At 36.1% G+C, this 21,034-nt stretch overlaps 1 protein-coding gene across 3 annotated transcripts in view; it reads left to right on the forward strand.

Annotated features, from left to right (window-relative positions):
• LOC141480580 (fatty acid-binding protein, muscle-like) overlaps window positions 1-21,034 on the forward strand; it is a 70,614-nt gene that overhangs the window by 42,154 nt on the left and 7,426 nt on the right. For all 3 annotated transcript variants that reach the window (XM_074170763.1, XM_074170761.1, XM_074170762.1), the window contains exon 2: window positions 10,388-10,471. In XM_074170763.1, coding sequence (XP_074026864.1) covers window positions 10,399-10,471 — 73 coding nt within the window. In that variant the 5' untranslated portion in view covers window positions 10,388-10,398. The remainder of the gene's footprint in view (window positions 1-10,387; window positions 10,472-21,034) is intronic.

The raw sequence follows: 21,034 nt of genomic DNA on the forward strand, positions 1-21,034 counted from the left end.
TTTGAAAGTATTACCAAAATCACTAAGAGGATCATTTTTTTTTCAAAGTTCAATTATGATTTTAGTTGTAATTAGAGCAAATCATGTTTCCAATTATCATTTTCGAATGATCTTTGTAGCATGTAATCACATGCTGCTTCGAAAATAATGGAACCTCTGATTTATCTAATCAATTTATCTTTATCTGAAGGTATTTTTCCTTCCCGGCTTAAGCAAGCAATGGTCGTCCCAGTCTATAAAAAAGCGATAAGCATGTAATATCGAACTACAGAGGTATTTGTTTGAAGGTGATTGACAATGTTTCGTGATGAATTTCACTAGTTCGGACTTCCATTGTCTATTATATAAAATGATTTGAAATCCCTGAAACAAGTAAAAAAGTAAAAAAGAATAATTAAAAAAAAGAGAATAGTTGAAAAATAACAATTATATTAAGCAACAATGAACCTGAAATGAAATGATAGTAAAATAACCTACAAGTAAAAATATAATAATTGAATAAATAAAAATTAAAGGAATGCAAAAAAGAAAATAAAAAAAAAAATAAAAAAGTGTAGAGATTCCAAGTCACGTTAGTTCACGACGTTTCGATTGTTGGTATCTACAATCGTCTTCGGGTGATGACTGGACTGATTCCTCCGAGAGATAACTATTTTATAGGTCGTTGAAATACTTTCACTTTCTCTACTTTCCATTTTCCGCTTCACTGATTTCGTGAGAGATGACCGATTTGGCGGGAGTTGGTCATTTCTCGTTTGATGATGGGTTTCCATATGTTTCGTATATCTACGCTGGCCTGGCTGAATACGTTGTTAGACAACATGTATGCGGCTTCCTTAAATTTTCTCCTGAACCAATGTTCCTCTCTGTGCAAGATCTCAGCTTGGGACCACTCGATGTTGTGTTGATGGGTCCAAACATGGTCTGCTATTCCTGATTTGCTGGTTTCTCCTCGCTGTGTGTGCTTCTTGTGCTCGGCAATGCGAATATTCAATGGCCTCTTAGTTTCACCAATATAGGATTTTCCGCACTCACAGGGTATCCGGTAAATGCAATTCTTGGAATCGCAGTCCGCGTTTGGGGGCCTGGTTTTCGTGAGGCTGCTACGGATAGTGTTACCGGATCTGAAACAGGTTCTAATGTTGTACTTGGAACCAATTCTTCTTATCCTCTCCGATAATCCTCTGATGTAGGGAAGTGCAAGCACTGGTTGTGACGGCTTCTCTTCCTTGCGAGGCTCCTGCTGTCTTTTGGCCAAAGTCTTTTCTACCATCGCTTTGGAGTATCCATTCCGCTGAAGATCACTTTTGATGATGTCTAGTTCCTTCTCGAGACCTTCCTTTGTATTACAAAGCCCAAAAGCACGGTCTAATAGAGTCTTGATGATTCCTCTTTTTGTCGATTGATGGTGGTTGGATTCGTGGTTCAGATACTGTCCCGTATGAGTGGGTTTTCGGTATACAGATGTTTCCCACTTAGTGTCGGTCCTCTTCACCAAAACGTCTAAGAATGGCAATTCATTGTGGATTTCCTTCTCCATTGTGAAAGTGATGGAAGGTCTCACGCTGTTGATGTGTTTCAGAAAGGCGTCTAGTTCAGTATTCCCATGGTTCCATATTATGAAGGTGTCGTCAACATATCTCAACCAGACTCGAGGTTTCTTGTGGGCTTCTTCAATGGCCAGAGTTTCAAACCACTCCATATATATGTTGGCTATGACTGGTGAAAGTGGCGATCCCATTGGCAGTCCCTCATCTTGTGTAAAGAATTCGTCCTTCAGTTGGAAATAACAGTTTCGCACACAGCATCCTAGTAATTCCATAATTACTTCTATAGGTAGATTCGTTCTCTCTTTCAGGTTCCCGTCTTCGGATAGCTTTCTCTGTATGATTTGGAGTGCTTCCTCGACCGGAACGTTGGTGTAAAGGCTTTCCACGTCGAAACTAATTAGTTGATCTTCCTGTGTGACTTCAATTGACCCTAGTAGTTCGACAAAATGTCTTGAATTCTTCACAAAAGACGATGTTTTCCCTTGTAATGGTTGTATTAAGGGAAGTAAAAATCTAGACAAGTTTTGAGTAGCCGAATCTCTGGAGCTGATGATCGGTCTAAGCGGAACGTCCTTCTTGTGGATTTTGGGTAGACCATACAAGTGAGGGGGCTTACTGTGGTGCGGTGTTAGGCATGATCTTTCCTTGTCCGAAAAATAGACTTGGTGTTTTTTCAAAATCTGGTACAACTTCCTTTTGATTGATGCAGTTGGGTCCCGTACGATCTTTGTGTATCGTCCCTTCTGCAGAACCTCTTCGATCTTCTGTTCGTAGAGAACGGTATCCATTACCACAGTAGCGTTTCCTTTATCTGCAGGTAGGATCTTAATGGTGTTGTCTCTACGTAGGCCGTTCAGAGCTCTACGTTCTTCCTTGCTGATGTTAGATGTTGGAACTGGTTCTCGATCCAACTGTTCTCTAATTTTCCATCTGAACTCTTCTGCCTCGGTCTGGTCAATGAGGGAACTGGTGGATTCCACTGCAGTAATTATCTCCAAAGTGGGCACAGATGTTGGCGTAATGGCAAAATTCAGGCCTTTCCTCAACAAGGATTCCTCTATTCCCGTGAGCGGGCGGGAACTCATGTTGATGACGTTGGTGGCTTCATAGTTGTCCTGTTTTCGGTCTGTATTTGGGCATTGTTTCCTCACTAACTTCCCCCACTTTCTGTTGTGGGTATTCTCCATGTCTTGGCGGATCTTCAAGCACGTCCTTTCAATCTTGGCAAAGATTGGTCCATGATCATCTTCCAATGTCTCTCTTCTTATTTCTTCGAATCGTTCTGTGGCATCCTGCAGCAAAGTTGACCTCTTCCAACGGTGATAATTGATTTGAGACCTTATCAGTGCTCGGCTGGCGCGTTCCAATATGCGTTTAGCTCTCTCTCCTGGGATTGGCGATTTCAGTAGAAAACCTTTGGGGATGATGTTATTGTCTCTGGCTCTGCATAGAAAACTGAGGTGAGTTTCTTCCTTTGTAAGCTTGACCATAGTCTTCTCATATCCTCGGAATAAGTCGCTGGTTCCGGGTCCGTACCGGGTATTCAACGTTTGTTTGAAGGTGATTGACAATGTTTCGTGATGAATTTCACTAGTTCGGACTTCCATTGTCTATTATATAAAATGATTTGAAATCCCTGAAACAAGTAAAAAAGTAAAAAAGAATAATTAAAAAAAGAGAATAGTTGAAAAATAACAATTATATTAAGCAACAATAAACCTGAAATGAAATGATAGTAAAATAACCTACAAGTAAAAATATAATAATTGAATAAATAAAAATTAAAGGAATGCAAAAAAGAAAATAATAAAAAAAAATAAAAAAGTGTAGAGATTCCAAGTCACGTTAGTTCACGACGTTTCGATTGTTGGTATCTACAATCGTCTTCGGGTGATGACTGGACTGATTCCTCCGAGAGATGACTATTTTATAGGTCGTTGAAATACTTTCACTTTCTCTACTTTCCATTTTTCGTTTGATGATGGGTTTCCATATGTTTCGTATATCTACGCTGGCCTGGCTGAATACGTTGTTAGACAACATGTATGCGGCTTCCTTAAATTTTCTCCTGAACCAATGTTCCTCTCTGTGCAAGATCTCAGCTTGGGACCACTCGATGTTGTGTTGATGGGTCCAAACATGGTCTGCTATTCCTGATTTGCTGGTTTCTCCTCGCTGTGTGTGCTTCTTGTGCTCGGCAATGCGAATATTCAATGGCCTCTTAGTTTCACCAATATAGGATTTTCCGCACTCACAGGGTATCCGGTAAATGCAATTCTTGGAATCGCAGTCCGCGTTTGGGGGCCTGGTTTTCGTGAGGCTGCTACGGATAGTGTTATCGGATCTGAAACAGGTTCTAATGTTGTACTTGGAACCAATTCTTCTTATCCTCTCCGATAATCCTCTGATGTAGGGAAGTGCAAGCACTGGTTGTGACGGCTTCTCTTCCTTGCGAGGCTCCTGCTGTCTTTTGGCCAAAGTCTTTTCTACCATCGCTTTGAGTATCCATTCCGCTGAAGATCACTTTTGATGATGTCTAGTTCCTTCTCGAGACCTTCCTTTGTATTACAAAGCCCAAAAGCACGGTCTAATAGAGTCTTGATGATTCCTCTTTTTGTCGATTGATGGTGGTTGGATTCGTGGTTCAGATACTGTCCCGTATGAGTGGGTTTTCGGTATACAGATGTTTCCCACTTAGTGTCGGTCCTCTTCACCAAAACGTCTAAGAATGGCAATTCATTGTGGATTTCCTTCTCCATTGTGATCCAACTGTTCTCTAATTTTCCATCTGAACTCTTCTGCCTCGGTCTGTTTCAGATCCGGTAACACTATCCGTAGCAGCCTCACGAAAACCAGGCCCCCAAACGCGGACTGCGATTCCAAGAATTGCATTTACCGGATACCCTGTGAGTGCGGAAAATCCTATATTGGTGAAACTAAGAGGCCATTGAATATTCGCATTGCCGAGCACAAGAAGCACACACAGCGAGGAGAAACCAGCAAATCAGGAATAGCAGACCATGTTTGGACCCATCAACACAACATCGAGTGGTCCCAAGCTGAGATCTTGCACAGAGAGGAACATTGGTTCAGGAGAAAATTTAAGGAAGCCGCATACATGTTGTCTAACAACGTATTCAGCCAGGCCAGCGTAGATATACGAAACATATGGAAACCCATCATCAAACGAGAAATGACCAACTCCCGCCAAATCGGTCATCTCTCACGAAATCAGTGAAGCGGAAAATGGAAAGTAGAGAAAGTGAAAGTATTTCAACGACCTATAAAATAGTCATCTCTCGGAGGAATCAGTCCAGTCATCACCCGAAGACGATTGTAGATACCAACAATCGAAACGTCGTGAACTAACGTGACTTGGAATCTCTACACTTTTTTATTTTTTTTATTATTTTCTTTTTTGCATTCCTTTAATTTTTATTCATTCAATTATTATATTTTTACTTGTAGGTTATTTTACTATCATTTCATTTCAGGTTTATTGTTGCTTAATATAATTGTTATTTTTCAACTGTTCTCTTTTTTAATTATTCTTTTTTACTTTTTTACTTGTTTCAGGGATTTCAAATCATTTTATATAATAGACAATGGAAGTCCGAACTAGTGAAATACAGAGGTATTGCTTTACTATCTCCATTTTCGAAAATATTTGAAAAATCATATCAAAACAGACTTGTGTCCTTTTTAAATAAATACAATATCGTATCTGACAACCAATATGGGTTTCAAGTGGGCTTGTCAACCCAGGATGCCATCCTTTCTCTACATAATCATATATTATCAAACTTCGACAACGGTGAAAAATCACTTAGTGTTCTTTTCGACTTGACACGAGCGTTTGATATCATACATCATGGTCTTCTTCTTGATAAACTGTTTGACATGGGCGTCCGTGGTCCAAGTCCGAAATGGATTGAAACCTATTTAACTGGTCGTACACAGGTTGTTAAAGTTAGGCTTCAGAATGGGTCATTTTTCTCTGAATCTCGAAACGTTGTTACAGGTGTGCCTCAAGGTAGTGTTTTGGGGCCTACACTATTTATTTTATTTGTTAATGGCCTTTCAAAATTTAATAATCCACGGTGCTCTATATAATTTGCTGATGACACTTCTTTTACCGTCAGTGGTTCGGATTGTGAAACATTGTCAGTAAGAGCAAATGATGCTGTATCCAACATGGATAATTATTGTTCTGAGAATGGCTTGATTCTAAATAATCTTAAAACCAACACCATTCTCTTTACAATTCAGGAAACTGATTGTAGTGTATTGGTTAGGTCTGAAATTGAAAGTATTGAACAGGTAAACTATAAAAAATTTTTAGGAGTTTTTATTGATTCACAACTCAATTGGAATCATCATGTTGATTTCATACTGAAGAAATTAGCGACACATTGTTTAGTTATATGGAATCTGTGTAATTTTGTGTCTATTGGAATTCTTAAAAGTTACTATTATGCATATGTTTACTCTGCCCTCAATTACTGTATTATTTGTTTTGGCAACTGCAATAGAATCAGTGACTTTTTAATTTTCCAGAAAAAGATTATTATAACAATTTGTTTTAAAAAATCACTCGATTCCTGTAAACCACTATTTGCAAAGTTGAATATATTAACTGTTACTTGCATGTATATTTTTAATTGCGTAATCTACATTAAATTAAATTACTCCAAGTTTCAGAACAGAGATGATACATGTCTTCTTTCGGGCTTCACCCTGAGAAAAAACTATAACATTTTAATTCCTAGTCATAAGTTAGCCAAGGTGACTAATGGACCTCATATCATGTCAATGAAACTGTACAACAAGCTCCCAATATCCATTAAAAAATAACTAGTGTAAAGGTCTTTAAACAAAAAGTTCGGAAACTATTATGCGAAAAGGTATTTTATTCGTTTGATGATTTTTTCAGTCTGATTTGGAATTTTAAATTTTAATTTTTGTATCCCTTTTATGGTCTAAATGTTATATAATATGTCTTATAATTATATTGTTTTATGATTGTGACTTCATTGTAATTGTACTGAGTTATGTGACTTTTTCCATGCCTTCACTAGGTCTACGGAAATAAAGATTTTTTGATTTTGATAATAATAAAAATGTTGCACGTATTTGCTTTGTTTGAAGAAAATATCATTCAAAATTAACAATACCAATTGTCAGTTTGAGAAATATCGTTTTTTGTTATTTCTAGGAGCGGGTTTCTCAGAAATATGTATAACTAGCAGGAATTATTCAATAAAATGAATGGTTCTGGTTATTCAAAATTAAAAGAGCGAGTGAACGCCTTGAAAAATTTCGTCGAAATGCGTACAAAGTGTCCAAAACAAGGTTTACCTGCACTTCATAAAAAAAATTCGTTCTTTGCCCTGGATTTTAAGAAAAGATGGCAGAGATCTGATCGAATTCATGGCAGATGAGGAAAGAAGTATAAAACTGCTTTCAAGTCTTATAGTGTACCCAAAAAGCGACAACTCACAGAATTAGAAGCTCTGGCTATGTATGTTGAAGCTCAACTGACAAGACACCAATATAATATAATAAGAGAGCAAGATAAGGAGAGATTTCCATCCTATAAGAAGATCCAAGCGGCGAAAAAGGAATTTTATCCTAATAAGGATAGCATTATAGTAACAGAGACTTCTGCCGAAGTACAACTGCAAGCTCTTCTCAATCATACCACTTCACGCCTCCTGGATGCTCAGCACGCAGTTTTGAGTAGCAAGACACCCAAGACCTTTCAGAAATTGATTTTGATTTGTAAGTGGGGTTTTGATGGATCAGGACAAGCAGAATACAAACAAAATTTCGACAGTGATCTAAATGCCAGAGATGCAAATATTTTCATTTCCTATCTTGAAACTATTAGACTGATATCGGGAAAAACCTCAGAACAACAGGAAATTATTGTTTGGTAGAACACAAAAAGTTCCTCTATACGGTATTGGAGACCAATAAGATTTCAATTCCAACATGAAACCCAAGAATTATCCAGACGGGAAAGAGAATATATAGATGCACAAATATAGCAATTGCGGCCACTGACATGAATTCAATAACACCCATATTGAGGTGTTATTTCAAATTGCTACTCACAATGGTTGACGGCAAGGTGTGTAATGCACTCACGGAAACTACATCAACACAAAGATGTTTTATCTGTGGTCTCACATGCAAAGATTTCATCAACTACCGTTTAAGATATGGCAAGCCCGTGGAGAAAAAAACAAGCAAATTGTAGTGACTACAAAAAAAATATCCAAAATTAGTTCCGACATGAGTTAGGTCTATTGGTAGATAAACCAAAGCCCGGTTTTGGAAGTACCAATGACGGAAATACTGCAAGGCGCTTTTTCAATAATCCAGATATATCAGCAATAATAACTGGTGTTAACATTGATATTAATTCTACAAACCATGTCAAGTGGATATGAAATAAATGTGGAGAGCTATCAAATGTATGCTCTAGAAATGGCAAAACAGTTTATTGAAGAGTATCCATGGTACCCGATGCCACCAAATGTACATAAAGTCTTAATACAGGGCTCCAGTATTATAGAACATGCTATACTTCCAATTGGCCAACTGAGCGAGGAAGCCCAAGAAGTCCGCAACAAAGATTTTGAGAGGTATCGCGATGTCACAAGATATCACGTACTGCAACGAACGAAGATGTCCTTCACTTGCTCCTCATAACATCTGATCCTTTCATCACCAGCATGAGAAAAATATCCAAGAAGAAAGCAGTATCGCTTGAAAAAGATGTATTGTATTTAGTGAAGGAACCAGACGTGGGTATATCACAAGATAGCGACAGCAGCGAATCATTGATGAGTAATAATTTCGACGAATCGCTATGAAAATGAATATTTGTGTGAAATGAATAATTTGACCCTTCACTGACGACATGCAAATAACAAATACCAATCTAGCACCACTTTCAATGTGACATTCTTCCCGAAAAACATGAAAAAACAATAGATTAATTTCTGCCAACAAGTCGTATATTTGGTCCCATTGTGCGCCGGTTTCGAGAAGCAATACGAAGAAAATGTCCGGTATTGTGGAAAAACATTTCATAGCTTTTGAATCACGGGATATATGAAAGACAAGGTTTATCAAAATAGGCCGGCTAATATTGTAGATCTAAAAAGCAGAATTAGAGTGGAATCACATAACATATCGGCTGAGGCCATTCGGAATTCCGTAGACGGTTTTACCATCGCCTAGGAGCCTGCCAAGTAGAGGTTGGAGGCCAATTTCAGCATCTGTTACGTTAATTCACCCGTAGATAGCACTAAGTTAGGTATTTGTAACTTTTCAAAAGAGTTTTTTCTCATTTTGTTGTAACCGCAAAAACAAGGGTATGGTCAGAATTCATTTTTTACGAGCTTTCAAATGAGCCCATACACAACATAGGTTTCCATTTGAAAAAAAAAGTTGGGGAGGGTTGCAGCTAAGAGAATGAAAAAAAAAATCATTATTGCCAAAAAATGCGTACAACGTGAAATCAACTGACGCGTTTCAGCGTTTTTTCCTACGGGTTAAAAAGATATTAATTTTATTCCGGACTTTTGCGCACCCCTGTTTATGGTTCTTCATTATGTTTCAGACGTGCTGTCTCGTAATCTGACGATTATCTAGAGGGATTCTCCTAATCTGACAAAAAATATTTTTCAAATCATTGAACTTAATTAATCGAAAAGCTCATAAAATAGCATGCACATGAATAAGTGTATGTTTTTTAAGTAGAATACTTGTATTTATAAGAAAAAATTTTTAAGAAAATGCTAAAAAAAAAATATTTTTTATAATCAATTGATTAATAAAGAAAAGAGAAATGAAACTCTATGTTTTTCACCACTTTTATTTGTAACTAACGTAACTGCAGTTATTTATACAATATATAAGTTTGAAAATGTCCTTATAGGACGAAACTGTAGTAACGTTAGTTACAAATAAAAGTGGTAAAAAACATAGAAAATTTCATTTCTCTTTTCTTCATTATGATTTTCTACCACGAAGTAACGGCTACATCCATCAATTAATTGATTAATTAATCATCATCTTCTTCACGAACGAGTCTCTGTGATCAGCTGTGATGGCGTCATGGCAACATAATTCAGAGTGGGGGCGGAGTGAGAAAGTAATAGATAGAGAAAAAGTGAAAGAGGAATAGAAACTCGGAGAGGGAAATATAGGTATCACACAGGTGCACGCATTAAACTTTATCGACGAATTTTTGTTATTTCGGCTTGTGGAAATCGTCAGATTATATATTTTTCGTTATCCTTGAATTATTTCCTTCAAAATGAAGAAAAAAAATTAGCTACGCTCGAGAATGTCGAAATGAGGTTATTTTTTTACAACTTTGCTGCCCTCCCCTTTCTTTACGTCACTCTCAAATTGTCAGATTACTATGGAATATACTCTTCAGCATGTAATTAACTCACTATACCTTAATCTGATGCGCTCGGGAATTTCTGATGATCAATTTTTTTTTACTAATCTGATCCTTTATCCTTCATCCTTATATATTAATCTGCCCCTGTATATTAATCTGCCGCGCTTTAGTAAATCCCGAAATCCCCGCTTGGGCTCCCCTTTTATAATAGCTTTAATACGCTCAAATTCTCATTTGATCGTTAAGTTAGGGTACATCTCAAATGACAAGCGACTTAGGTAATTGTACCTAAGGAAATGCATGAAAAATCTTTTTTTTTCTCTTTGTCTTCGGAATAACTGAAAATATCAAAATTCATAATTGATTTACTTTTATATAAATGTGATTTTTATTTGAAGTGTTTTTTTTTCAGGAAATATCAAAATGGTTGACGCATTCCTTGGAAATAAATATAAGCTCGCCAACAAGTACTTTGATGAATCCATGGAGGCCACTGGTGAGTCAGTTTGAAGTCTCCTTCCACACCTGAGTGGAGTTTATAACCCAATTGATGCATTCAAATGGTTCTGTCAGCCCTGTTTATGTTTTCCATTGAAATCATTACGAATTTTCTTCACAAAATTAGGAAATCGTAGACAAATTGACTTTCAATACTAGTTCCTGTAACACCCACTAAAAAAAAAGATTTTAAAATTTCGAATGATTGCGATGCCTGGAAAAAAATTATTCGAAGTCAAAGATCAAAAACCTCGAAAAAAATTGTTTTTCCGCGATTTTCAGGAGATCGATAAGTTTTATCATATGATAATTTCAGATAGAAATTGTAGATCATAAAATTCTCTACAAAAAATGTATTAATACTTTTTTTTCTTAGAGCCACCGTTTCTAAGATACAACAACTAGTTAAAAAGTTGTAAAAGTTGTAATCGTCATTATATGCATAAGTTAAAGAAATGCTTCCTTATTTTCATGCGTTTGGACATTTTCCTCATGCTGAGTCTGCACATCTTTACTTGCAGGATATGCATCAATTAACAAAATTTTATAGATCCCGAAATATACGAAAAATTTAGTGAAGGTTTTTTCACTGTCAGACGGTCAGATAAATTAAGTTGTGGAACTTCAACGGACATGGTTATCGAGCAGTCTATGATGAAAGCTATATGAAGACCGATGGAGATATTGCTGAGGGAAGAAGTACGAAAGAGAGTGTTATAAGTAAATGGGTTCATAGTATGCATGCAATGAATACAATGTGTGAAAAATTAGAAGATCTCGCTAATGTTAGGATGGATACGACCGAGCAGCATGTTGATGCGAGTGACTCAAGAGTAAAAAAAGATGCTAAAGACATCCGAAAACTTTTAGAGTGGATCTCAATGCATGACCCTTTTCCAGAGGTAAACAAAATTATATCTATTGCAGGTAGTGTCGTTGGTGATGATGAAATAAACTGTTATAAAGCTCGTGAAGTTGGACTTGCCTCTATGGCGCAAATAACAGGACTAACAATCAATGATATTAAATTTAAACGCGCAAAGTTGTAGATGAGTAGTACTATAAAAGTTCAAGAAGAAAAAGCACCTGTTGACCCTGTATTATTGTTCCAGTGCATGAGTATTACTGCACCTTTTCACGATAAAATTGAGAATTATTTTGAATGTGAATTGGCTCCTTACCCTTTATCGTCGATGACCTCGTGATGCGTAAAACACAGAAGTCTGCCATTTACGATTGTTTCCAACAGGTCAATATTGAAATTAACAATACTAATACGACATACATCATTTACGGTGGATACTTACTACATCGTGTTGAACTTTAGCAACATCTGCATCTTCCGATATTCTATTTGATGAACTTATGACAGTTCCTACCAGTCAACAGAAATTTCTTGCAAATACAACTGTTTTGTTGGTGAAGATGTAGACTTACTCGTACTTCTTACTGCTCGAACTCCACCTGAAAAAACTATTTACTTTCTAAAGCCAGGAAAAGCTCAAAGTCAAACCGAAATATATTCGTCAAAAAATGTATCTACTTTTGCAATGAGTCTAAATCATGTACTATTTTTACACGCAATAATTGGCTGTGATACGACGTCTGCATTTTACAGGAGGGGTAAAGCAACAGTCTTTAAAATGTACAAAGCTTCGAAAGAAACTACCTGCTAAGATAAGTATCGATATGCATGTTTCGTAAAAAACACTAAAAATAAGAAACAGGTGCAATTAGCTTGTCTTCCTCCAACCTCAGTTGCTGCTCATCAACATTTTTTTCCGGGTTGTTACCAAGTTCAAGTGTGGCTTGGTTATCAGCTAGACCCAGAGACTGGGGTTGGAAGTTGGTCGATAATGCATTAGAACCTAGTCAGACTTCACTCCCACCTGCGCCGGAAAAACTGCTGAACACAATTTTTTGCAACTGTGAAAAGAGATGCAGCGCTAAATGTGGTTGTAAAAAAGTTGGAATGTTGTGTTCACTGGCATGTACACATTGTCAAGGCCAGTCATGTTCTAATGCTGAATCACTAATAGTGGAGGATTCATTTGATACCAACGAAGAAACATGCAATACATCACTCTTGACGCAGTTTACCTACACCCAGGATGAACATTAAGAAGAAGAAGAAGATCAAGAAGAAGATCAAGAAGAAGAACGACAAGAAGAAGTATTTGAAGGTTATGACTCAGATGAATGAATTTTTACAATTTTTTAATCTCAATCGCTTTTATAATTTCCAACCCTTCCTAATATATTTTATTATGCAAGTTTTCAATTTGACAGAATCACAACAGATATGTGGAATAGGCCTACTGCGGAAACCACGTTAAAAAAAACGCGCTAAGTACACTACCTCATAGGTGGCGTGGAAACGTGTGCATATAATGACGATTACAACTTTTTGACTCGTCGTATTTCAGAAACGGTGCCTCTAAGAAAAAAAAGTATTGATACATTTTTTGTAGAGAATTTTATGATCTATAATTTTTGTTTGAGGTTATTTTATGATAAAACTTACCGTTTTCCTGAAAACCGCGAAAAACCATTTTTTTTCGAGATTTTTGACCTTTGACCTCGAATAATTTTTTTTTCCAGGCATCGCAATTATTCGGAATTTTAAAATCTCGTTTTTAACTATTTTATGAACAATTATACGCGTTAACAGCTTGTTGTAAATTTATGTATCTTCCAATGTCTATATTGACTGGATTAAACCTTTCATTGTACAGGTATTCAAGCAAGTTGTCAAACGTATTTACTTGATTTATTTGCCTGAGAATTTAAACTTTCAACTATTGTTTCACAAGTTGTGACCGTTTTCGCTCTTTTTGTTTTCGGGAAACCTACTATCGTTAATTTTGAAATTTCGAAATTATAGTGCTTTTTCTTTCACATTAACTGAATAATGAAGTTGCAATTTCAAATCAAGTTAACTATAGTACAACAATTTGAAATAAAAAATTATCATACAATACGGACGTAGATAGTCCCCCCTTTACTTTTTTCTCAGGGAGGGTGCTAACACTGTTTTTGTTGATAGAAAGGAGGGGTCTGATAACTCGTTTGATAGGTATTTCAATTCTCTTCTCTGCTTTTTTCATTTTTGAAAATCCTGGTCCTGATAAATTAGCAGTTTTATATTAGTTTCAATAAATCACAAACATGATAAATATTTGGGAAAGAAAGGTTTTGGTTTGGTTAGTTTCCGGGTTTTACCGTGGTCTTCTTTGTTTACAATTTCCAAACGTTTCAACTGGAACTGCAGCAGTCATTTTCAGTGGCGTGGTCAAAGTCCTCTTCATGACGTATCAACTCAAACTAAGTTTCGAACACGCCACTGAAGATGACTGCCACAGTTCCAGTTGAAACGTTTGGAAATTGTAAACAAAGATGACCACGGTAAAACCCGGAAACCAAAAAAAACGCCAGCTGTGAAAGCCTATATTATTAAAGAAAGGTTTTGGCTTTGTACTTCTCCATTTTCTACAAAAAAATGTGGAAATATTCCGAACAAGGAAAAAAAGCAAATAATTGGAAAATAAACTCTATACAAAGATGTGTTGTTCGTGCAAAGAAGTAACTTTCGAACACAAACTGAAAGAAAAAGCCCCCTCGAAACTACCACTTTCATCTAAACAAAAACTAATTTTTCCCATTCAGTTTGAACTCTAAACATTCGTTATGGAATTGAATCAGATTTCATTCACAGGATTGCTGCACACTATAGTATATATACTGGGTAAAATTAATTTCACTTACATGGAACACTGTCATTTAAACGCGGATATCCGATGTTTCGGAATAAAACACTGGATTAATTGCCTCTTCAGCACCAAATCTGTTTAACATTAAAAGATGAAGCACTCAATCCATTCATGAAATTTAGAGTTTGTAATTTGATTTGAACCTAACCCGTTTTGGGAATCACGCGTTAAAAAGTAAGAGCTCTTTAGTCATTAGCTCGCACAAGTTTCGACTTCTGAGGGTTGTCGTTCGTAGGGGTGCGACAGCTGGTTAACGGAAATACAGATATTTTTTCAAATCCCAGGTATGAGTCTCTTTGGAAGATTCCCACATTTTTTTGTTTCCCAAAAATCTATCTCCTATGAATACGTATATCCTTTTCAATTTAAATAATGATAAATAATATCAGTTTGAAAAAAAAATGTATTCCAAACTCACTTCGTTTCATTCCAGTGAATGCTTACATTGTTCACCAATCATTTCCTGACAATAATGAAGTTTGTTTACAAATTTATCATGGAATGTTTTGGGGTAATTTCGTTAGGAGCACCTTCTGTTCTGTTTCACTGATCCTCACAAAAATCTGAGGGTTACATATCAGGTAATGCTGGGGGTCATTCTAAAGGAGTATGTTTACCTATCAACTGGTTTGGATAAATGTCATCTAGCCATTTTCAAACCAACTCGTCGTAATAAAGAGGTTCTTCATCTTATTGAAATCTTATATTAGTTGAAAACTGATTCGGGTTTGATGATTTTCCAAAAATATCGAGTAAATGTTCTTGCTTTCTTTATAACTATTCGAGTAAATACAACAAATTAGGTATCATTGGAAAGATAATTTTGTTCCCTGTCAAATGATATATCACTCGACCCCAGTACCGACAGTACTGTCATCATCTGGCACTCCTCAAACTGAACAAACTGTTCAGTTTGAGGAGTGCCAGATGATGATAGTACTACCAACTGTCGAAAGCGCTCGCAGATAATTAATAGAAGATATAAAGCTTCAAATCCTTTTTGCAGAATTTAATATTGAAATACTCAAAATAAAAGAAAATTAGTTGCATCAATCAAAATATATATATATATATATATATATATATATATATATATATATATATATATATATATATATATATATATATATATATATATATGAATGACTTTAAAAACACTTCACTAACTTTCTTCGAAAGCTTCTGATAATTCTTCCATAATCTCTGTTTCACTATCACTGTCGTTATTTAAATCAATAACGAATTCATTTCCACCATTAATATGGAAGTGTCCAATCTCCATATAGTCTTTTTCAACTAAAATTACTTTTTTAATCCTTCTCTGCCAGTCTTCTTCGGTAATATTAGATACTTCTTCTTTAATTAGCTCTATAACCTTCTTATCAAATTTTGGAAAATTATTTTTACGCCCGATGCTTTGTTTCAATTTTCCCCAAATCAACTCGATGAGATTGAAAACAAAAATAGGAGGGGGATGTCTCAGTATGGTGTGTCCATACTTTTCAGCAATACTCTCGAAAGCATACACTTTTTCAAATGTTTTTGTATGTAAAATTTCAAGTAGTTGGTTTTTGGTATAGTAATCTTCAAAATCAAATTGTTATTCATTAAAAAACTTTATATTTCATCTTTCCTCAAATTTTTATTCGGTACTTTGATGAGCTGTCGCGAATGATAGGGAGCGTTGTCGAAAATTATTACACTATTCGCATCCAAATTTGGGATCAATGTGTTTTCAAACCATTCCTCAAAAATATTAGCTTCCATTATGATAGTCAACATTACAGTCCTCTCGTTTTTTCCACATAGTTTCAAAGAATTGGCGATTCTTTGTTTCGTCCAAATAGAAAATTTGCCGTTGTTCTTGTCTATATTTAGTATTTGTTCTAAGTATTTGTTACACAATTCTTCTGCTTTCAATAACTGCTTAACGTTTGTTTGAAGGTGGTTGACAATGTTTCGTGGTGTATTTCATCAATTTGGAATATAATATAAATTGGTTTGAAAACCCAAGTTATGTCACGACGTTTCGATTGTTAGTATCCACAATCGTCTTCGGGTGATAACAGTTATCACCCGAAGACGATTGTGGATACTAACAATCAAAACTTCGTGACATAACTTGGGTTTTCAAATCAATTTATATTATATTAGACAATGGAAGTCCGAATTGATGAAACGCTTGACGTTTGTTTATTAATTAAAATCTAAATCCTAGTTTCTTTATTCAATTCTGAAGAGTTTTGTCACAGCATCTCACGTTATGGCTGGAAGTATTCAATGTCTTCCTTATGATATCAGTTATAGGAATCTCATTGCTTTTGTAACAGTCGTATATTTTTTTTCAATGATTTCATTAGACGAACAGCTAAAGGTTTTGGTAATCCTGTATCACATCGCGTCTTGCGTTCATAAGTTTTGTTTTTGACTATTTTACATACAGTTGAGTAAGGAATTTCGGACAAATCTGATGTTGCTTGTAATAGTTTGTTTCCTCGAAACCAAACTTGAGATGTAGATTCTTATATACATTGTAACATACTCTCTGTGTTTCAATATTCAAATGCATCCGAATCTTATTCACTGGTATCTTTTTTTCGCATTGGTCACCATCTCTATTGGAATCACTACACAGGAAAAGTCTGCGTTGTTATCACACTCGTTATTACTATTAGTTCTTGTCCAAGGACGCCACAAGGACTACAACAATTTTAAGTAATTATAACTGCACCAATATCGAATTTCAACACTCAAATCAGGATCAGTTCCTGAACTGAACATTGACAGCACGACGGCTCGCATTCTATTCGTCACCGTAACATGACTTCAAATCAGCCAATCATAAAACTCGCTTAGTAAAAATCATCCAATACGAACAGCCAATTCTTCAGTCCACGTGAACTAGTTGACAGCGGCTTTATTTCTCTGTATTGGTTTTTTTGGCCTCTGAGGGTGCCGACATTACAAGTATGCACAATACCAGTTACTTCGACTATAAAGATACGTAGATGATATCTTAGTCTGTTTTACTGGTAAAGATAGGCAATTAGGCAAGTTAATTGAATATGTCAATTCCATCCACCCGTTAATAAAATTCACCACTGAGAGGGAGGTAAATAATTCATTAACCTAACCCTTACGAAAAATAACAAGAAACATGAATTTGCAATTTTTCACGAACCATCTTATACGGACATTATCATACATAATTTCTCACACAACCTTTTACCAGCATAAAGTTGCTGCATTCAATAGTATGCTTCTCATACTATTGAATATTCTACTGTCTGAGAGTAATTTCCAGAGAGAGCTGAGTTTGATCAAAAAAATCGCGGTTAACAACGGTTATTAGGTAGATATTATTATAGATTCCATCATCCAAAAAAAAACTACAAAAGCAAGCCATGAATCTGGTCCACCCAAATTCAAGATGCGATAACTTCAGTTATGGGACATTGTCATATTTGGGTGAACCAATCAATAATATTGCCCGTTTTTTGAAGAAAGAATGCGTAGACGTAGCTTACAGAACGAATAATAGTCTAAATAAATTCATTAAAACCAATAAAAACATTACTTCGGTATCGAATAGATCAGCAGTATACAGGGTACATCTTGACGAGTTAACGCGATCTATATATAGGAAACTGAAAGTAGGGCGATTCTGAAAATTGATAGGATTGATGAAGAACTAATGGAGAATTCAACTGAAATATTTTCGTTGAGGTGACATTTCGGGTTTCACAGGAAGTGACGTTATCTTTGTTATTTTTAATGGCACACCCTGTATTTCACCTCATTTTTGAATTCTTCCTATGATTTAGATTTTAACTCATGTATCATACCCTATACCTAAAATGAACCATTTTTGGGCCAACCGGTATATGGGGTTAGGCTACCCCGTAGTTCGACGGAGGTGGATCACCCTGTAGTACGGCGAAGATGGATCACCCTGTAGTACCATCAAGATAGATCACCCTGTAGGGCACAACAAGATGGACCAGTAATGGATCACCGAATAGGACCCCAAAGGTAGCTGTACACCTCCAAGTCCGGAGAGTTTGTCAACAAGGTGTTCTACACCCCAGAAAAAAAAATAAAACCCTACGAAAGAAAATTCTCAATCAGAATCAGATAAAACCAAAGTGAGATTCAACCCCGTTCAATAGGGACTAGTTGACTAATCAATACCCCTGGTATATTTTCATTAGGAAAAGTAGCAAGATAACAAGAGTATATTTTTGGGGGCCCTGTATAACCATATAACCCGTAAAAAAAATCAAGAAAATTGAATGAGTGTTGAAACCTTTCTTCAAAACTAATATTCAGTTGAATTACAACGATGGAATCAAAAATTACTAAAATAATTAAAAACACATTAAATGGTAAAATTCTTACCCTGGCCAAGAGATTTTCTATACGTTTCTTCGTGTGCGGTGCTCTGCACGGAAGTCCTACTGGGACTTGATGAGTGACTAAGGGCCTTCTGTTCCTTATGAATCTAGGGACGAGAAACGAAGGTTGTAGAATTGAAGAGATGATATCATACCTAAGACCACATGAGAGATGCGATAGTGACTCAGACATACCTGATTTCGGAAATACTTCCACCTGGCACAATAAGTTCGGTAACCACCACAAATCCTCAAAAGAGTTTAAATTTCAGACTGCAAATATCCACACCAAAATGACCAATCAGTCTTCCACTATACTATCCTGACTTGTAGAAATAATCCCCGTGAAGGATGGCACAAATACAACCATATATATCCTACAAATCAGTCTGATGGTACACTTGAACTCTCAACCAAGCCCATCGAAGATCAACCCCCCAAATCCGAAAGACTGACACATCTGACAGCTAACCAGTTGTTGCCATAGTGTGTCCAATCTACACTACAAGCACCAAGGGGGCGCTGTGCACCACATCATAAATCTATCAATTCCTCCATAGCCACTCGAGACATCATCAACAAGTCCATGACCCATCAAAACTCCTTCTCAAACCAATGCAACCCTAAAACAACCCTTGACAATTTGAGTAACCGATCAATCCCTCACCCGTGAACAACTGTAGAACTAGTTCGGTGTAGGTCGTCGGAACGACACTACGAAAGTTCGGCAGATGTCGACCAACAGCTGTCTCTTAACCTTGTTATTGAATGTTTACAAAAATATTGACTCCAACCTATTTTCAACTATTTACCGATCCTTATTCATGCGATGAAATAGAAACATCTAAGGTAAGTCGCCACATCTTTCCCATTCAGTACGAATATTTGAACATTCATATTATGCAGAATATTTACCGAAAATATCAAACAGTATTCACAAACCTAGAGCTAACTAATATTGTTTTTAAGGCGATATGGCTCTAATATGTAGTAATCCTTCTGGAAGTGATGAATAACAATCTATGCAAAAAATATTCTTGGAAAGGTATAGAGAATAAGGCAGACAACGGCTGAAAAATGATAGTTGAAGTAAACTTAGAAACAATCAATAACAAACAACTATTTCAACCTAGCGAGGAATTTCGGATCTCCAACGTCGATTGGCAATAAGAGAATGCGTAAGTACTGGTCACGGCAGTAAGTCAGGGAGCATACATATATTCTTGTACATTTCAGGTATGGTTTTCTATGGAACGGAAGATTCCCATTACTATGATGTTAAATGAATAAAATCAACTTGTAACTGAATTAAATTGTTAACATCCTCTGAATAAAGATCTTAAAAGGTAAGGTGGTGTTTTGAAAGTTCACATAGGAGCAGTTTTGATCTAGTGCTAAATTGAAACGTAACAATATCATTAGAAGAATAATCTTCAATTTTACGAACTTTTGATCATTCGAAAGGAAAATAATCAAAACTAAAACGGTGGTTGACAAAATATGAAATATGATGCGATTACAGTGATTGGGTACTTCACTGCTTTTCCAAACACATCTTTGGAAGATGCGGACGACATTTGGGATTGAATGAGATGTCTTTGCAGAGAATATTAGCAAAACATAAATGGCATCCGTATTCTCATCCTTTAGTCCATGGCCTAAAGCTATCCGATTGTGAGGTAAGAATTAACTTTGTGGAGTTCTTCATTATGAAAAATCAACAAAGCGACGGATTTTTGAGGAATATTATATGAAGTGACGAAGCGAAATTTACCGAAAATGGGATATTCAACAAGCGGAATTCTAACTACCGTCGGAATTTCAATGTTTACTGCGCTGTTGAAGACGACGCAATGATGCTTCAATTCTATGACGAAAATTTAAATGGTTAGTTGAAAAGTATCGGAATTGTATGGTTCCATTGATTTAAAAGAAATAAAATACATCACTCAAGAAAATGGCATCAAGGTAGCTATGCAATAAACATTCACAGCATCTAGAAAATACATAACAGACCAAGAGGTATTTTTATTTTCAGGTGAACGATACCTAGATATTTTAAAAAATCTCGATACGGATCATTTTGAAAAACTTACGCTCGCTGAATCGAATAATTTGGTATCAACATGATGGAGCACCTTCACATAATCATCAGATGGTGAAGATGTATTTAGAAGAAACTTATTACGACCAGTGGTTTGGAACCGACGGTCCTCAATTATGGCCACAGCGATCGCCCGATTTAACTCCAATGGATTTTTTAATTTGGTGTTATATAAAAAACGAGGTGTATTCTAACACGCCAACAACAAAAGAATATTTTCAGCAGACTCTATTCCACCGGACATGATAAGACTAGCTGTACGAGACGTCATACGGAGAAGTGTAAAATGCTTA

This window comes from Leptinotarsa decemlineata, unplaced genomic scaffold (genome assembly GCF_025532065.1).
Source record: "Leptinotarsa decemlineata unplaced genomic scaffold, Ldec_3_MD MMD2_P_RNA_scaffold_9, whole genome shotgun sequence".
Taxonomy (NCBI): Eukaryota; Metazoa; Arthropoda; class Insecta; order Coleoptera; family Chrysomelidae; genus Leptinotarsa; species Leptinotarsa decemlineata.